The sequence below is a fragment of the Emys orbicularis genome, chromosome 4 (assembly GCF_028017835.1).
Source record: "Emys orbicularis isolate rEmyOrb1 chromosome 4, rEmyOrb1.hap1, whole genome shotgun sequence".
NCBI lineage: Eukaryota > Metazoa > Chordata > Testudines > Emydidae > Emys > Emys orbicularis.
The window spans coordinates 129,737,331-129,755,174 of NC_088686.1; the positions used below are offsets into that span (position 1 = coordinate 129,737,331).

The 17,844-nt window shown below is 53.4% G+C and overlaps 1 protein-coding gene across 2 annotated transcripts in view; it reads right to left on the minus strand.

The window, feature by feature from the left end:
- Nucleotides 1-17,844, minus strand: part of LOC135877584 (copine-5) — a 178,801-nt gene that overhangs the window by 37,629 nt on the left and 123,328 nt on the right. For both annotated transcript variants that reach the window (XM_065403075.1, XM_065403076.1), the window contains 4 exons: nt 9,267-9,313; nt 8,303-8,484; nt 5,855-5,982; nt 5,045-5,147 (listed from right to left, as the gene is read on the minus strand). In XM_065403075.1, coding sequence (XP_065259147.1) covers nt 5,045-5,147; nt 5,855-5,982; nt 8,303-8,484; nt 9,267-9,313 — 460 coding nt within the window. The remainder of the gene's footprint in view (nt 1-5,044; nt 5,148-5,854; nt 5,983-8,302; nt 8,485-9,266; nt 9,314-17,844) is intronic.

The window sequence follows — 17,844 nt, forward strand, 5'->3', positions numbered from 1 at the left end:
AATGCGGATGGCCAGATCGATGGAGGCGTCCAGGTCCGCAGGGGCTTCCGCCCATGCTAACTCACTCTTAGCTTAATCCCCACTCGAACTGGTACAGAATACCTTGTGCCACTTGCTGTTGGCCACAAGCTACCGGAAGTGTGCCGTGGATGAGGCGGCTGGCCCGTCGTTGCCGCAGCTTCCTTGGGGGCTTTGGCCGATCACATGCCGTGAGGGTCATCAACAATCACGGAAAAGGCTCAGAGGAGGGTGCTCCAGTCCATCAGTGCCCAACTAGTCTGCATGAGCAGGGGAGAGGCCCAATCCAGTGCCTCATGAGTCAGTAAACTAGTTACCAGGCCCACCTTGGCCTGCTTGGTGAAGTCAGTCCGGGGGCAGAGCAGAAACAATAGACAGCACTGGTTAAGCAAACCCCTGAATTTTTGGCAGTCTCCATCGATCGCTGTAGTAGAGGCACTACAGGGCCTTGCTCAAGTGGTGGGGCCATCGCCTGTGCCTGGTGTGATGCGTCTCCACTTGCCTGTGGAGGGCCTGCTTTTCTGCACAATGTTGTGCTGTCTGGGGCCATGGAGCCGAAACCTCAGCTTATATGTGGACTGCCCACTCCCTCCATGTCCCCACTGGGGCACAGGTTGTGCAGGGTCAGAGTCATCTGTGCAAACTGCCAGGGACCAGGGTGTGCATGGTCAGATCCAGAGGTTAGAGTTGGCGGAGGTTGAGGTTGAGTTGATATCTCGGGTCCAGAGCCAGGGGTCAAGAGCCAGGAACTGGAGGCAGGGTGAGGAAGTAGGAATGAGGCAAGGGGACAGGAACCCAGAGTGAGGCAGGATCTATCTCAGCAGCAGGTCAGGATCTGCCTTGATGCACAGTCACTTCCTGGTACTTCCTCCAGGCTTACCAGGTGGGTCTGGGCCAATCAGAAGTCATGGGAGGAGCTGACAGTCATTTACCATGGGCGGCACTTCTCATAGTGACTGGTCTCCCAGGATGTCTGGTGCATTGTCGGTGGCTATACCAAGGCTGCTCGGTGGTGGGGTAGAGTCCCTGCCCACCTATAAGTACTGCAGACGTGTGTTCAAATCCTGTGAAACCTTACAGGTAAACAAATTATCAAGTTATTCAAAATTCCCATCAGTAATAGTGTTCTCCTGTTGTCCTATCGTTAGCAGATCTTGGAACCCCAGTGCAAATTAATATCTGATGATTCCCTGGGGCTGGAATGGTTCTTTAGACTCCACCCAGAATATGAGAGAGATGGGAACAGCACTCTGGCACTGGGAGCTCAGGTCTGGGGCAAACAGCCATTGAAAGAAGTGGGACAGAATGTACTCCTGTGTTCACACACTATTGTAATAATCTTTGTACAAAGTACGCCTTGCAAGGCATCATTTGAAAACTCCTAATTTGCAGATCAGTATCGTCCTGATAAAATATGTGTGGCAACATTGTATGGGAAGTTATAAGATTCCCCTGTATGGTGTTATTAACACATGTTCCAAACCGAGGTTGGCAAACAGGTCTGTCCTAAACAAAGGAATATTTGCTCTGCTTCAGTTGCACGTAAGCAGTACACAGAGCTGTCAAGCAGGAATGGAAACAAAGAAAGCTCAAACAGGTGAGAAAAACGCAGCAGGGAACATCCTTCCATACAGACTCTTTGTCTCCTAGTTTCCAGCTGGAAGTGTTTTTCAAGAGAGGGACTGAAACTATAAAACGGAGGGACAAAAACCCCAAGGCACCCCTCTCTCCCCCCCTGCCTATCACATTCACTGCACCTGAAGTGACAAAGGAAGCAGTCATTGGACTCTGGGGGTGGGATCCTGACCTAAGAAGTTTGGCCAGTCAGACAGCTGAAACATGGGGTAAGAAAACTTTGCTTTTGAATTGTAGTTTGTTGTTAGGCACCAGTAGCTTTTATCTTTATTTTTCTTGTAACCATTTCTGACTTTTATGCCTCATTACCTGTACTCACTTAGAATCTCTCTCTTTGTGGTTAATAAACTTGTTTTATTGTTTTATCTAATCCAGTGTGTTTAAATTGGAGTATCTGGGAAACTCCATCTGGGGTGGCAAGTTGTGTGCATATTATTCCTTTAGGAGAAATGACAGCCCTAATATAACTTGTACTGTCCAGGAGACAGCTGGGCAGGACAGGACATACCTTTCTGGGGGGAAATTTAAGACTGGGCGTGTGTTGGGGTCACCCTGCAGTGTAACCAAGGCTGGTAAGGGCCAGAGTGTAACCCAAGTGTGGCTGACAGGCTGCAGTTACACACAGATACTCAGATGCTGGCAGGCTGTTTGTGAGCAGGGGGGAGCCACTTCAGCAAAGCATTGTAAGGCGCTGCAGGGCAGGGGTGACACAGCTCCTCACTGATCTGGATTGTGCCCTGGTATGTCACAGGAAGGGGCAGTAGGATTTACAAGCCTGGGGAGGAGTTAGTGTGACCCTGTAGGGGTGACTTTCTGACTGCACTGAGTGTGTAGCATTTGTTCCAAAGGTGTGGGCTTGGCTGGCTTATCCCATGGAGCTAGCACTAACCACTTCCTATGACAATGACAAATATCACAGCCGGGTCTCTGCATTCACAGAGGATTGTTGTGCAGTCACTGCTGCCCTAAGTCTATGCCAGCGCAGGACAGAGACATGCAGACGTGAGACAAACAGAAGGAAGATCCAGGCAAAAATCCAGAAAGCGCTCATGAAGCAGCCAGGGGCCTATCCATGATCTGCCAAGGTTGTTCCAAGAGCATTTATCATCTTCCAGAAGAAGAAAGGAGGCCTTCTGGCTGCTGGAGATGACGACTACCCAGTCCCCAGAAAGGCATCGTTCTTCAAAAAACCAAGCAATGGTCCCAAGGTGATCATGCTTGTACTTGCAAGTGAAATGACATCAGATTCACCCACGGCCACAGACACTGTGTATCTGCTGATACTGTTTGGAGAAATGCCAGACTCACCAGCGACAACATGAATAGGCCCAAGGGGACTGAATAATGACTCCTGATTGTTGTAACAGAGAATAAAGGTGTTTTACATACTCCCCAATATTTTCTTTGTAATGTATCTTTGGGTACTGGTAGATCAATGCATTCTTGACTAGCTGATAATGCAGCATAACCGGTTCAGTAGGCACTTTCTTAATGTACTAAAATGGATTACAAGTTCATTGTTTTAAAGGAGTTATGAAAGGGCTAACAGTTTCCTTTGGGCCTGATTCAGATCACCCATACAATGGTTTAAATCCATTGCCTTCAATAGAGTTACTCCGGATTTAGACTGCAATGAGTGAGGGGAATTATGTCCAGTGGAGTCACTCCTGATTTACACTAGTGTAGATGAAAAAAGACTCTGGTCCAGTTCTCTCCAAGGACTGTCCATTTTAGGATTCATTGGTTCATCTCAAGACACCAAACTGACAAGATGCGATTGAACCTCTGGCAACCATAGAACCTGCAAGTGTATCATTAGGGTCTGTCACTAGATAAACAGAGATGTATCAATGCGTGCCTGCTGCACCAGAGGTCAATGTCTGCACAGCCTTTGGTGCCTTCAACACCCAGAAACGGGCCAGATCTCCAAATGGCGTAAATCAGCAGAGCGCTAACAGAGGTGAGGCTCTGGGTCTGTCTCTCAAAGAGAGAAGGAAGGAGCAGAAAAGGTCAGATAGGTGTCAGCACCGTTCCCCGGTGAGCTGAGTTCCCGTCACCTACATGCCTTAAGACAATGATGAAAACATCCTGGGCAGCCCCATGCCTGGCCCACTGACTTCAATGGGGTCACAGCATGGGTGGGTTTGGTCCCAAGACTTCTGACATAACCCCCAATTAGCTAATTATTTCCTGCCTTTATAATCTGCTGCGGATTAGTGTTTGTGGGTGGGAAATTGAATGAGCAGGAATCAGAAATCAGCTCAGGTCTCTGCACAGGGAACACGGCTTCACAGTGCAATGCTCAGAGCCTGGGCGGGAGTCCTGGCAAACAGAGGTGCCACCTGAACTCCTCCTCCAAGACACTGTGTTCCTCTTGGTGACCACTGGATTCTGCTTCTCTGCCTGCCTCCTTCCCTAACCAAGCATGAAGGAGGAGACCGAGGGGCAGCCAGATCCATCCACTGAAGGCCCAGGGCATAGGATGGTGAGCCAGAATGCTTGCCAGGGGACCAGGAGAATGGAAGTGGCATCAGATGGGTGCCAGAGGGTGAGGGCACAGGCACCCACTTTCTTCTGGGTGGGTACTCCACCGGCACTCCGCCCCCACTCTGCCCGTTCCCCCAAGACCCCACCCCCGCCCCACCCCTAACCCAAGCGTGCCCCGCCCCCGCTGCATCTCTCCCCGCCCCTAACCCAAGCATGCTCTGCCCTTGCTCCGCCTCTCCCTGCCCCTGCTCTCCCCAACCCATGCGTACCCCACCCCCGCTCTGCCTCTCTCCACCCCTGCTCTGCCCCTAACCCATGTGTGCCCCGCCCTCACTCCGCCTTTTCTCAGCCCAGTTCCGCCCCTCCTCCCCAGCGCCTCTCACCCAATCAGCTGTTTGGCAGGTGGCTGGTGGGTGTTGGGCACCCACTATTTTTTTTGCTGTGGGTGCTCCGGGGTGGAAGCACCCATGAAGTCAGCGCCTATGGCTAAGGAAAAAGGCCAGAGCTTCTGACTGTGCCCATCAGTGGGCACAGAGGGAGGCTGGGTCACCCAAGTGATAAGGACACAGACCGAGGCCCCAGGTTATTATAGCCACCCATCCGTCGACAGCCACGGCGCTCTCTGGTATCTGGGACACTGGGCTGACAGAACTTAGGGAACCTCTGGAGACAGGGGGTGATCTTGAACTCCATTCCCTCCACCTGAGGCTAGACAGAGCAGGAGAAACCTCACTGGGATTCTTCATAAGCCATTAGTCTTAGTGGGTCTAGTAACATCTGCTTGCTTGATGCTCGCTACTTTCTGTCTGTCCCAGCGAGTGGCACTCGGGCAGACATTGGCTTGGTGTGCCGTTACAGCTGCGGGACACGGTGGCACAGCAGGTGAGCAGAACCCGTTACTCACATTGACGATGGCTTCCTTCGTCTGGGCCATGTCCGATATCACCCCGTCTGTGATGATCAGGAGTACGAAATACTGGGAGCCGTCCTGTTCAGTGGTGGCGTATCTGGACACGGAGATGTTCATGTGAGCGTAGGCTTCTGGGGGGTGGGTACCAGGGACTGGGGACTCTGAGCTGGTGGCTAACCTTGCTGCACTGGGCCATGTTCACCCCTGGGGTAACTGCTATAACCCCATGGGGAATTTGTCCCCGGGTCTGTGGTTCAGAACAGCGTCTCCAATTTCCCAGTTTGGGAGATTTCTGTGGCGAGATTAGAGCTGCCCAAGGGGAGTCCCCTTCCTTCTCTCCCTGCCCCAAAACGTAACCTCCATTCCTGCTGTCGCCCAGGGGCCATGTGGGCTCCCAAGAGAGCTGGGCTGTGACACCCCTTACCCAAACCAGGAGCCTCTTGGGAGTAAAGGAGAGGCCTGTGGCACATCCCTGCTAGTCCAGCTACAGGGTGTTAGACATGGGCCTTGAGCCAGGCCAGGGAGTGACATAAATACACACCGTGCTCCCGGAACCCATGGCTTGAGACATACACCTGGATTGGACCCAGCCCTGGAGGATCCACTGCCCTGGCTAGCTCATTCCCGCCTTTGGCTGCTATCAAACCGCTCTCGACTCTTTTGCTGATCCCAGTTGGCCATTCTATGTAGACACTGCCATAGCTCTCTGGTGGGTACACCAGCCCATTGCCAGCCCAGGGAGGGGTGACAGAGCAAGCAGGGCTGTGGGATGCTGCCACTAGCCAATGCACCAGCTGGATGTACCTAGCCACATGGTTGACCACTGGGGCGAAGTTAGTTGGGCCGTACAGCTGGACAGTCTTGAGGCTCTTGTGATAGGCTTCTAGGATGCCCTCGATCCCGCTGCAGTACGGATTGTCGGCGTTGCCGTTCTGAGAGAGAGGGAGGAAGGGCAGTGAGGAGGGTTCCCAAACAGGGGAGTCATTCCCCATCCCCCACTTTTATTTCCCAGAGCCCTACTTGAAGCGCTGGCCAGAGGGATATGAGGAGATCCCCGCAGCGCTGGGAGGAATCACCCGAAGGGGTTACCCAAAGGTAACAGGGGCCACACCCCTGGTGCCTCAGAGGAACAGTGATGATAACACTTAGCACTTGTGCAGTGGTTCCATCCTAGGATCTCAAATTGCTTCAAAAGCACCATCATCCCCATGTTCCTGGTGGGGAAGCTGAGGCAGGGAGGGGACATGGCTTAACCAAGGACAGAGTACGCCCATGAGGTGGGACTAGAACCCAGGAGTCCCAGCTCTGACACTGAAATGGCTTCCATTGCTGAGCCTCAGTCCCTAGCCAGCATCTCCAGAAAATGGGGCTCAGGGAGACACCGGAGTTACCTCCCCCATGCTGTAAGGAGGGGAGCTCTCTCCTGGGGGTGGGGGTGGGGAGATGGCAGCTACTTCCCTTCTCCACCGGGGACTGGGAAGAGGCTCACTAAGAAAAACCAGGTTTCCTGGCTCAGATTTTTATGCCCTCCCCATGGGAAATCCATTTTCCTGTCCTCAGAGCAGCCATGCTGCTATCCTTGGTGCTTATGGCTGTTTGGTCAGCTAAGGCCAAGCCACAGAGGCCTTGTGGCAGCCCGGAGCAGCACGTCTCAGAGCCCAGGGTTGACACACTCGGCTTGTGTGACGGCACTGAAAGCAGCTGTGCAGACGATCGGACTGGGGCTGGCGCTTGGGCTCTGAAGCCGAAGGAGGGGGGTGGACATCAGAGCCCCAGCGTCTACACAGGTCTTTTGAGAGCCGCAGCACAAGCCCGAGTATGGCTCTGGGCCTCGCTGCCGCGGCTGTGCAGATGGATCCACTAAGGCTCCACTAGGGCCGACCAAGCACTCGGAGACCGGTCAGGCTTTGCCACAGTCATGGGCCCTTATCAGCATTGGCTGCTCTGTGGAGGCACCTTGGGCAAATCTGGTCAGGATCACACGGACCGGCTGGTCTAACCAGGGCATCAGATTAGTGGGGAGGTAGTGCCATACACACCCTAACCCCCACTAAGGGCCTGATCCTGTCAGGCTCTGAGCACCATCCACACCCACCAAAGCCGACAGGAGCTGAGGGTGCTCAGTACCTCACAGGGGCTGCTCTTTCAGGATCAGGGCCTAGCCCAGGACTTCACAACAGCCAGACAGCCTGATGGACAGGAGCGAGCCCTTCACTTCCAAGCGGGCACAGAATGGCTGCGGACACTGGAAAAGAGGCTGTCTATGCACTGGTCTACACTACAGAATTACTTCAGCATAACTATGTTGCTCAGGCGTGTGAATAATCCACACCCACTGAGCGACGTAGTTATACGAACCTACACACTGGTGCAGGCAACTTCTCCCACAAGCATAGCTGTAGCAGGGCGGGGCACTCACTGTCACAGTGCCTCCTGCTGGTCAGTCTGGGAATTAGCTCATCCAGCTCAGGAGTGCCCTCCTCTGGCCAGTTTCTTGCCCCCGGTGAACTGCCCTGTTGTCTCCACCAACTCTGGCCCCATGACCCTCCTGGACCCCAGTGCCCTTTACCTTGGGGTGCTGCCCCACTGCAGTGCCCCCCACTCTGGATCTCCCCTCCTAGGGGAACCCCAACCCCTATACCCACCTTGCCTCAGTGGCTACTGCCAGTCATCTAGCCCCTTCTCTCAGAGGCAAACTGCAGTCTGAAATGGCCACTCATCACTGGAAGGGGGTTTGACCTGCTGCCTTTTCTTGGCCTGGCTGCCTCCCTGCAGGCCTAGTACCTCCTCAGGCCTTTGCTGCAAGGCCTCAGCCTGGGAGGTTGCCAGGCCAGAGCTCCCCAGCTCAGCCTGCCCTTTCCCAGTACTGCTCTGTCCAAGGTCTCTACCAGGCAGCTAGGTCCTTCTTACTCCACCGCTAGAGCAAGACTGACTTCCTGCTCCCCAGGAGCCTTTCTTATACTGGCCTACCTGGGCCCTGATTGGCTGCCTCAAGCCCACTTGTGATTGGCTCCACGGAGCAGCCCTTTCCCAGGGCTGTTTTTAACCCCTTCCAAACCGGAGCAGGGTGACCACCCCACTACAATAGCCACCGCCTCTCACGGAGGTGGAGTTATTAACCCAACAGGAGAGCTCTCTCCCGTCGGCTTAGAGCGCCTTCACCAGAAGCACGACAGCGACTCAGCTGCCGATGCCAGTTGGTAGTGTAGACCTGCCCTAAGTGGTGGAACGATTCAAATGGGATGGCAGTACCAGGGGGAACTCGTGGGACACGTGCCCATCAGGAGGGATTTTGGCTCCGAACCCGAGTGCGGGGAACATCTTGTCGCTGTCGTAGTCCTGGATGATCTCGCCCACCGCCTTCAGTGCCATGGCGTAGGCGTTGAGCTGGTACGGGTTCATGTAGTGCAGGGAGGTGGATTGCGAGGGGTTGCCTGATGGAGAGAGAGAAGGGTCACACAGACCAGCAGCAGTGTGCGGGCAAAGCAGTGGAGGGGCATGTGTATTTGTCAGGTCAGCTGAGGGTCAAACACTGAGGTCTTTACTCAGGGCCTGATTCTCACACACACACCAAGGGAAGTCAAGAGTAACTCCTCTGTCACTGATGGGGGGAAACTGATGTAAGAGAGAGATTGTCAGCTGTGTGGGGCAGGGACTGTGCTTTTGTTCTGTTTGTACAGCACCTTGCACCATGGGTCCTGGGCCAAGATCGCAGCTCCTAGTCACTACAGCAATATAAATAATCAATAATATCAGTGAGGTGAGTCCACCCCTCATTGACGTCCATGGGCGTTGGCCTGGGTGGCCTGAGAAAACACTGTGACCCAAGGGCCAGGATCCAGCTCTCACGTCCACTGGTGTACATGAGGAGTAACTCTGCTGAGGTCAATGGAGTGATGCTGGTATCAAACTGCTCTAAATCAGATCAGAACCAGGCCCCAGGTGTTTGGGCAGGACACTTGTTCGTTAATAGTATAAAACCCTATCCCTGTAAGGATACCTAATACCTATCGACAGATTTAACAAGCGCTCAGCAGTCATAAAATAACTATTGATTTCACAGGCCTTTATGGGGAATGAACGACTGTGCAATAAATACATAATATGTCAGAGGGGTTTAGTGTAATGTTTTGTCTGATCAGCCACCAGCTGTCTGAACAGAAACTGACTGTGGTTCAGGGAACATTAGTACAGTTAATCTGGTAGGAGAACTCACCATTGGAAGCTGTGAAGTCAATGGCCACTGTGAAATTGATCTGTGTCCTGAAAAGGGGACAATGACACCGTTAGTCAGAAGCTCTGGCAGGCTGGTGCAGATTCTGCTCAGACTCCACCCTCGATGGGGTTAATGTTCCCTAACCAGGCCCCAACACCCTGGCTTGTTTGGAAGAGCTCAGATGGAGATTCAAACCGTGCTGTTCTCGCCTGCAGTCTCTTGATGCACGGATGTCACAGATGGCAATGCACAGCTGAGCAAATCCATGGGAAACTGGCAGCCGAACCAGCTCCCAATGGCCTTTGTTAACATCTCCGCAGTGCAGCAGGTGGGAAGAGCTTGGAGGGGATCTAAGCAGGGAAAGTGGAGTCATAGAGCCAGTGGCCAGGCTCTCCCACCTGGGCACGTGCACCCGCACATCGCCTTTCACCCCAGCCGAGCCTCAAAGCGACTGGAGACAGCAGCTTCGCTCAGGAAGATAAAGGGGGGCCTGAGTCAATAAGAGACACGTTAATGGCCAGGATGGCTCAGCACCCACAGCTGGGGCTGGGTTGAGAACAACGGAAGCTGAGCTCTTCTGCCTCTCTGACCAGGAGTGCGGAGCTCCCTCTCGGATTGTTTGACAGCCCTGCCCTTGACTCTCAAGCTGTGTCCATTTCCTGGTGCCCACGTGTGCTCCCATCCCCTGGCTTGATCCAGAGAGGCGCTGAGCACCCACAACCCCTGGTATTTCCCAGCATTTTGCAGGATCAGGCCCTGTAGAGAGGAGACTGGGAGTGGAGCCCGACAGCATCTTGGTTGGGAGACACACTCGCTGTGTCAGATCAGCAAGCTGCTCCCATGCCCCCAGAAATCTTTCCATGACCACAGCAGCAGCCAGGTGAGAACCCAGCTCTGGGTCTATGGGTCCCCCCTCGCCCTGCACAGAAGGGAGAAGTGTAGATTGAGTACATAGGATTGTCTGCAGTGACTGGCACACCAGCCACGTCCCCATGGGCGGTGGGTGAAACTTCCCCTGGGAGAGGCAAGCTCCTTGTCCTGCCTCTTCCTACCACAGCCCTGCCCACACTCCACCCCTGCTCTGCACCAGGCCCTGCCCCCGCCCACTTGCCTCTTCACCACCACCCCGAGATCTCCCCTCCGCTCACCTCCTCTCCTGCCCGCCTGCTGCTCGCCCACCTGCTGCTCATCTCTCACCCCCTCCCCTGCCAGACTCTTCCCCTGCCCCCCACGAGACCCCCCACTCCTCACCTGCTGTGCAGCTGGCTTGCCGCTCACCTCTTCACCTGCTGCTGCATGGCTCCCCCGCCCCCCGTGACACCCTCTCCCCTTTTCACCTTAAAGCACTAATAACATTCCCCAAGGCAACAGGTGTAGCTCAATTGCCAGATAGATTCTCCTCTGCGTGGCCGGGAGTTCGGTGTAAGCTGTACAGAGAGACGAAAAGCCAGGCTACCTGCGCCAACCTGAAGCCTAATCTCACCTTTTGAAAAAGTACTTGTCATTGACAGCCTGCATTAGGGCAGTAGTTTAATCACCTTCCTTACACTGAATTCCCTGCCAGGCTTGTTTACTTAGATCATGAAATAAACTCCCTGGCTATGTCAGCTCCTCCTTGAGCCAGGTCAGCAGTTACTTCTTCTGGGTACAGAGACTAACTGACGGGTCGTCATTTGGAAGCTGTTTTTAACCCCAATAACACATTTTCCTACAATAGAAAAACCAGCTGAATGTGGCCAAAGGCTCCCTGGGCATTGGCGAATGCCCGTCAGATGGGTTCATTACCACTGTAAAGGCTCTTTAACAGTGTCAGTGATCTGCTCTGTCTCTTTCACTGTGTAAAGTTACTCCGGGATCCCGTCCGCTCGCCTCCTCATCCCCCCGTCTGCCACTGACGCCCCGCTCGCATTCTCACACACACACCTCCTGCGCCCCGCGGGGAGGGGGGTGAGGAGAGACGCGGCCTGCAGCTGCGGGGACCTCCGAGGGGGAAGGGGCTGGGGTGGAGGAGAGGAGAGGAGGAAGATTCATCCCAGGCAGCAGCAGCAGGTCATGGGAGCCTCAGGGAAGGGTCAGAGCAGGGAGGGGAAGAAGGGGAGTTGGGGGGCACCACAGCCAAGGTGTCGGGCGGCAGAGACGGCTGTGCTAGGGAAGGCAATGCCTCCCCTTGCCTATTTACCCATTGCCCATCCCCTTCCGCCTCGCCCTGTACTCATCAGCTACGCTGACTCTGCTGCTGCAGGACCAGGCACATTAGCCACAGCAAGGTTTTAATTAGCTACATTAATTAGGCAACTGAGGAGACTGTACCTCACGAGTCATCAGCAGTGTTTATGAACACAGGCGCCTTCCTCTCACCCCAGCCCTGCTCCTGAGAAGTGCTTTGGTTGAATGGATGAGATGAGAATGAAAGCGATGGGTTTGATTCTCCTCCCCAGGTGTAAATCAGGAGTAACCCCAGTGGGCTCGATTCCTCTCTCACTTGCCCTGGTTTTAAATCAGAAGTAATCCCACTGGGGCCAATTCCTCTTTTACCACCCCTTGGTAAATCAGGAGTAATCCCACTGGGCCTGATTCCTCTCTCACTCACCCTGGTGTAAAACAGGAGTAAGCCCAGTGGGCTTGATTCCTCTCTCACTCACCCTGGTGTAAAACAGGAGTAAGCCCAGTGGGCTCAATTCCTCTCTCACTCACCCTGGTGTAAATCAGGAGCAATCCCACTGGGCTCCAATCCTCTCTCACTCACCACGGTGTAAATCAGGAGTAATTCCACTGGGCCCCATTCCCTCTTACCTGCCGTGGTGTAAATCAGGCGTAATCCCACTGGGTTCGATTCCCCTCGTACCCACCCTGGTGTAAATCAGGAGTAACCCCAGTGGGCCCGCTCCCCTCTCACTCACCCTGGTGTAAATCAGGAGTGACCCGACTGAAATCAGTAGTGTTACACCAGTGTGAGGGAAGAATCAGGCCTCTTATGATCAAATCCCATCAGGATCAGGGAGATGCTATAAACGAAGGTCCAGCTGCTGCTGGTGTGAATCAGCCTCGCTACAGTGAAGTCAGTGGCGCGATGCTGATTTACACCCACCAAAGATCTGACTCCTAGGACCAAAATTCAGCTGTCCAACTCGAGACACCTCCAAGGCGTGATCGTTAATGGCAGCTGCTGAGCTCAGGCCCCTCTGAGGCGTCTCAAGCTGAGCTGCCAGAGCACAGGGCACCCGCGTTAGAAAACTTGTGCAGAGTTACAGAGCAAGGCTGGAGCTGAGCCAGGCCAGATCCCACTTGCCCTGCCTGAGTCAGTAGCTCCCCCCCCCCCCCCCCGGCCCCCCGCAGAGCTGAGAAAGGAACCTGGGAGTCCTGGCGTGCAGATCACTGCTCCACTGGCAGGAGCAGGCTGGTCCCCACATGCGGAGTGTTTTATTAAACCTCTGACAAATACACAGAACAAATGTATCCCTTGTCACCTCTGGACTGTCATCCTGGGATGAGAGTAAATGTCTTGACCTCCCTGTGCTCCGTGGGCTGAGGGGCAAGATAGCGTTGGCGCTGAGTAGGAGTGATGGCTGAAAGGGCAGCCTGTGGGCACCCTTCCGCCAGGAGCTCTGGCTTCTCCGATCATCTCAGCTGCGCCGTGCTGGCTGTCAGCCCCTGCCGCAAACCAGCATCAGCTGCTTTGTGACAAGCCGTGCCCTCAGCTGCCCGGGGAGACTCCTAACAAGGGGCCAATGCTGTCAACGAGCATTAACACCTCACTCACCAGACGGGAAGAGACAAGGCCAAGGCTCTTGTGACAGCAGCCCTTAAAAACGCCAAGGGGCAAAAACTAGCAGTGTGCAGACGAGCACTGACAGGGCTGGGTGCTGATTTGAGGCCCATCTTTAAAAAAGGGAAGAAGAAGAACCCGGGGAACTACAGCCTCACCTCAGTCCCTGGAAAAATCATGGAGCAGGTGCTCAAGGAAACCATTTTGAAGCACTTGGAGGAGAGGAAAGTGATCAGGAACAGTCAACATGGATTCACCAAGGACAAGTCATGCCTGACTAACCTGATTGCCTTCTATGATGAGATAACTGGCTCTGTGGATATGGGGAAAGCAGTGGACATGATATATCTTGACTTTAGCAAAGCTTTTGATACGGTCTCCCACAGTATTCTTGCCAGCAAGTTAAAAAAGTATGGATTGGATGAATGGACTATAAGGTGGATAGAAAACTGGCTAGATTGTCAGGCTCAACGGTAGTGATCAACGGCTCAATGTCTAGTTGGCAGCCGGTATCAAGCGGAGTGTCCCAGGGGTTGGTCCTGGGGCCGGTTTTCTTCAACATCTTTATTATGATCTGGATGATGGGATGGATTACACCCTCAGCAAGTTCGCAGATGACACGAAGCTGGGAGGAGAGGTAGATACGCTGGAGGGTAGTGATAGGGTCCAGAGTGACCTAGACAAATTGGAGGATTGGGCCAAAAGAATCTGATGAGGTTCAACAAGGACAAGTGCAGAGTCCTGCACTTAGGACGGAAGAATCCCATGCACTGCTACAGACTAGGGACCGAATGGCTAGGCAGCAGTTCTGCAGAAAAGGACCTAGGGATTACAGTGGACGAGAAGCTGGATATGAGTCAGCAGTGTGCCCTTGTTGCCAAGAAGGCTAACGGCATATTGGGCTGCATTAGTAGGAGCATTGCCAGCAGATCGAGGGAAGTGATTATTCCCCTCTATTTGGCACTGGTGAGGCCACACCTTGAGTACTGCATCCAGGTTTGGGCCCCCCACTACAGAAAGGTTGTGGACAAATTGGAGAGAGTCCAGCGGAGGGCAATGAAAATGATCAGGGAGCTGGGGCACATGATTTACTAGGAGAGGCTGAGGGAACTGGGCTTGTTTAGTCTGCAGAAGAGAAGAGTGGGGGGGGATTGCATAGCAGCCTTCAACTACCTGAAGGGGATGGAGCTCGGTTGTTCTCAGTGGTGGCAGATGACAGAACAAGGAGCAATGGTCTCAAGTTGCAGTGCGGGAGGTCTAGGTTGGATATTAGGAAAAACTTTTTCACTAGGAGGGTGGTGAAGCACTGGAATTGGTTTACCTAGGGAGGTGGTGGAATCCCCATCCTTAGAGGCTTCTAAGGCCCGGCTTGATAAAGCCCTGACTGGGATGATTTAGTTGGGGATTGGCCCTGCTTTGAGCAGGGGATTGGACTAGATGATGTCCCAAGGTCTCTTCCAACCCTAATCTTCTATGATCCGTGTGTTTCATGGCTCTGTAAAACGGGGCCAGGAGAGGTGTCCATGTGCCACTGCCAGGTGGCTTTTGTGTGTCACTAATTGACGGGTGCATTTTGCAGAGGAGGGAATAAAGGTGCAGATGGGTTCATGCCAGTTCATGCAGTAGGGAGAAGGTAGGGAAAACCCACTGCCCCATCTGGAATCTACGGGCCAGCTCCGCAGCTGCTGTAAATTGGCGCAGCATAGTCTAAATCAGCAGAGCTGCACCACTTGACACCAGCTGAAGATCTCGTTCCCTGTGTGAGTTACTCCTGATTTACACCAGAGTGAGCGAGAGGGAAATAGAGGAATAGGGAATGGATGATGCAGCAGGACAGTGATTGATGGGGGAAGCTAGCACATAGCTTGTGAACCCCGTGATTGCGGCGATGGGGGAGGGGTGTTAAATATAATGGTCTATTTTGTTCATAGTCCTTTGAGGGAAGGGCCAGGTGTTATGGGCTTTTGGGGAGAGGCTTGAGCAGAACAGGTGGGGTCCCACAGGTGGTGCCATGGAGGGGTCTGCCGCCACAGGGGAACATGGCCGAAGGCAGGATGAGGGAAGTGGGATATGAATCGGAAGGGGAGAGTAAGTCATGCTTGAATGTGATAAATGGGGAAGCTGCACCGTCTACTCCAAGGTGGACTTTGTATCCTACACAAGGCCCAGATAAGGAGACACTTTCAACAGAGGGCCAGACCCTCAACTAGTGTAAGCCAGCAACGCTCCCTTGAAGTTAAGGGACCTATGGCAAATTGCACCTGTTTCCTGTGTCGTGCTGGGTAATGAAAGGACTCAATGCTTGTAACTAAACTGGCTCTTTATTACGAGAACTATTTACCGAGACGCTACAACTGCAGCTGGCATTCTAGCCACGTGCACACAGGCTGCCTTCCTGGTAGCTCCTCCAACTCCTCCCTCCTGCAAGTTCCATGCAGGTTGTCACATCTTTCCTTTAACAACTGTTGTTTTGTCTTTGGTGCAAGCGCTTGCTGATTTGATGGGCTCAGAAGTGACTAGTACATAGCTCGCCCTAGGGATGTAGCCTTTACTGCCTGCCCATTCCAGCCTGTTAGACCTCAGAGTCCTTCAAGCGTGCTGGTCTTTGAACCAGTCTCCCCCTTCCTGTTTGTGTTATCGCTGTTGGTGGGGGACTTGCTACTTGCTACCCTGTTGCTGCCTTTTGGTGGCTGGCACCGATTAGTCCTCTGTGTTGCTCTCAGACCTTGTTTCTTCTGACACTCCTATGTCAGGCCAGCTCATGGCTGAGGCTCATTCTAAGTCCTCCTGGTCCTTGCCGATCTGTCTGGCTGTGCTGGATGTCTGCCACTGCTCCTCAGTTGTATTTGGTTTCATCTCCACCACTATCCTGAGTCTTTAACTGCCTCACATGATCCGAGTTCCAGGCCAGCTTGAACCGTTGCCTTCCCATTTTTGTGTGTAGTTATTTGATGGTTGGACCCAGACCTGCTCACGTGTGTGTAGTGGCCTCAGGGCCTTGGCTCCTTTGTTGTAGCAGCTGCCTACACTTGGCGTTCTCTTAATTGCTTCTCTTTATCGTCCCTCATTCCTCCGCTGGGCTGCAGCAGATTACCCCTCACAGAAAGCGGAGTCCTGGTTGCCCGGCCATCCATTCCTATGCTGGGCTTCTATCCAGTCTCTGGGAGGACGTATTATGACAATCCAATGTTGCCAGGTAGAAATCCCTTCCGTCTGTTTTGCCTTTGCCATCTGTCTCTTGGCTCTCCTTGCTGCTGACTCTGCCTGCCTTTGCTTTGTGGGTACCCAGGGAAGACGTCTTGTGCTTAGCTTTGGCACTGAATTGTTTGAATTCTGCTGCAGTGAGTGGTGCTAGACCCTGCAAAATGCACCTTCAATTTCCTGATCTCAGTTCTGGAGTGTCCTCCAGACAGCCCCCCCTCGCCCCCCGAAAATGAAGTCGTGACCTGCTGTGACCACACAGCTCCAGTCATTAGCAGGGTGGGTTGCGATTTCATGAGTCTCTTTCTCTTGTTGATCACTATACTCTGCATCTTTTCTTAACCTTTGAATGGTCAGCGTGATCCAAAGCCAGTGTACCAGGGGTCACACTACAGCGCACCCTCACATATAAATACCATCTCACTCGCATAGCTCAAAAGATCAAGAGGGAAACTGTCTCCTGAACAAACTGGTAGGGGGCCAGCCAAAGTGCAAACCCTGTGTTGTTTGGGACTTGCTCTCTGTTATTCAGCTGGAGAACATTATGCCCCAGTTTGGTTCAGCTCTGCCCACACTAGACTAGTAGACACACAACGTAATCATTCCATGAGTCACAGGGCAGCCCACTGTGTGTCTGTGACACTGCAGGATGCTGCACACATGCTGGATGGATGCTGTTTTCATGTTGATATATATATATATATATACATATATATACACACACACATACACGCACTGCACAGTTCGCTGTGTCCCATGTACGCTCTCAGCTGGGCACTCATGTCATGCCTGGCCACTAGATACACCCCCTGGCTTGTGTCAGGCAGGCCTCTATCCCCACGGGGGAAGTGTGTATCCGTCTCATGATGTCAGCTCTTAAATCTGCTGGGGTTACTGCTCAGTCCCCTTTAAACCAAATCCTGTCTTGCACACGCAGCTCATCCCTGACCTGTTTGGAGGGAGTGACCTCCTGCAGCACTTGCGCCTTGCGATGTGGCCAGCCCTCTTTTCAAGTCTGCGGCACCTGTCCTATTCGGTGCTTTGCTGGATTGCCCGGAGCCTCCCCTCAGAGCTGGGGAGGTACTGCAGCATGCTGCTCAACTCTCAGCTGTCACAGACCCCTCTGGGGTCACCGGTAGTGACCTTCCTAGGCAGAGAGGTAGCCGCGTCTGATGAAGTGGGTATTCACCCATGAAAGCTTATGCTCCAATACATCTGTTAGTCTTAAAGGTGCCACAGGACTCTCTGTTGCTTCCTAGGCAGTGTCTGTCACATGCATGGTAGTCACGTGGGTGCACTCAGCATTGGCTTCTTCGTGATGGCTTGTGCTCTGACTGCATGTCCACCTGGTGTGCAGAGGAGAATGGATGGGATCGGTCCATCCATAGAGCCCAGCCAGGAGTGCCTCTTCCATCTAAGCACATCCCCTTTCTGCGTCTGTCAGGGCTCTGCCAGCCAGTGCTGTGGGCTGCTGACTTTGTATCAATGCTGCTCCTAGGCCTCCCCTGTGGCTCTAGCTGCACTGCAGGGCTGCGCCTAGCTTACCATTTTCTTTCCTCGTTCATATGCCCGTCTGTGGGTCTCTGATCACTCCGATGCTTTGTTAGCTGC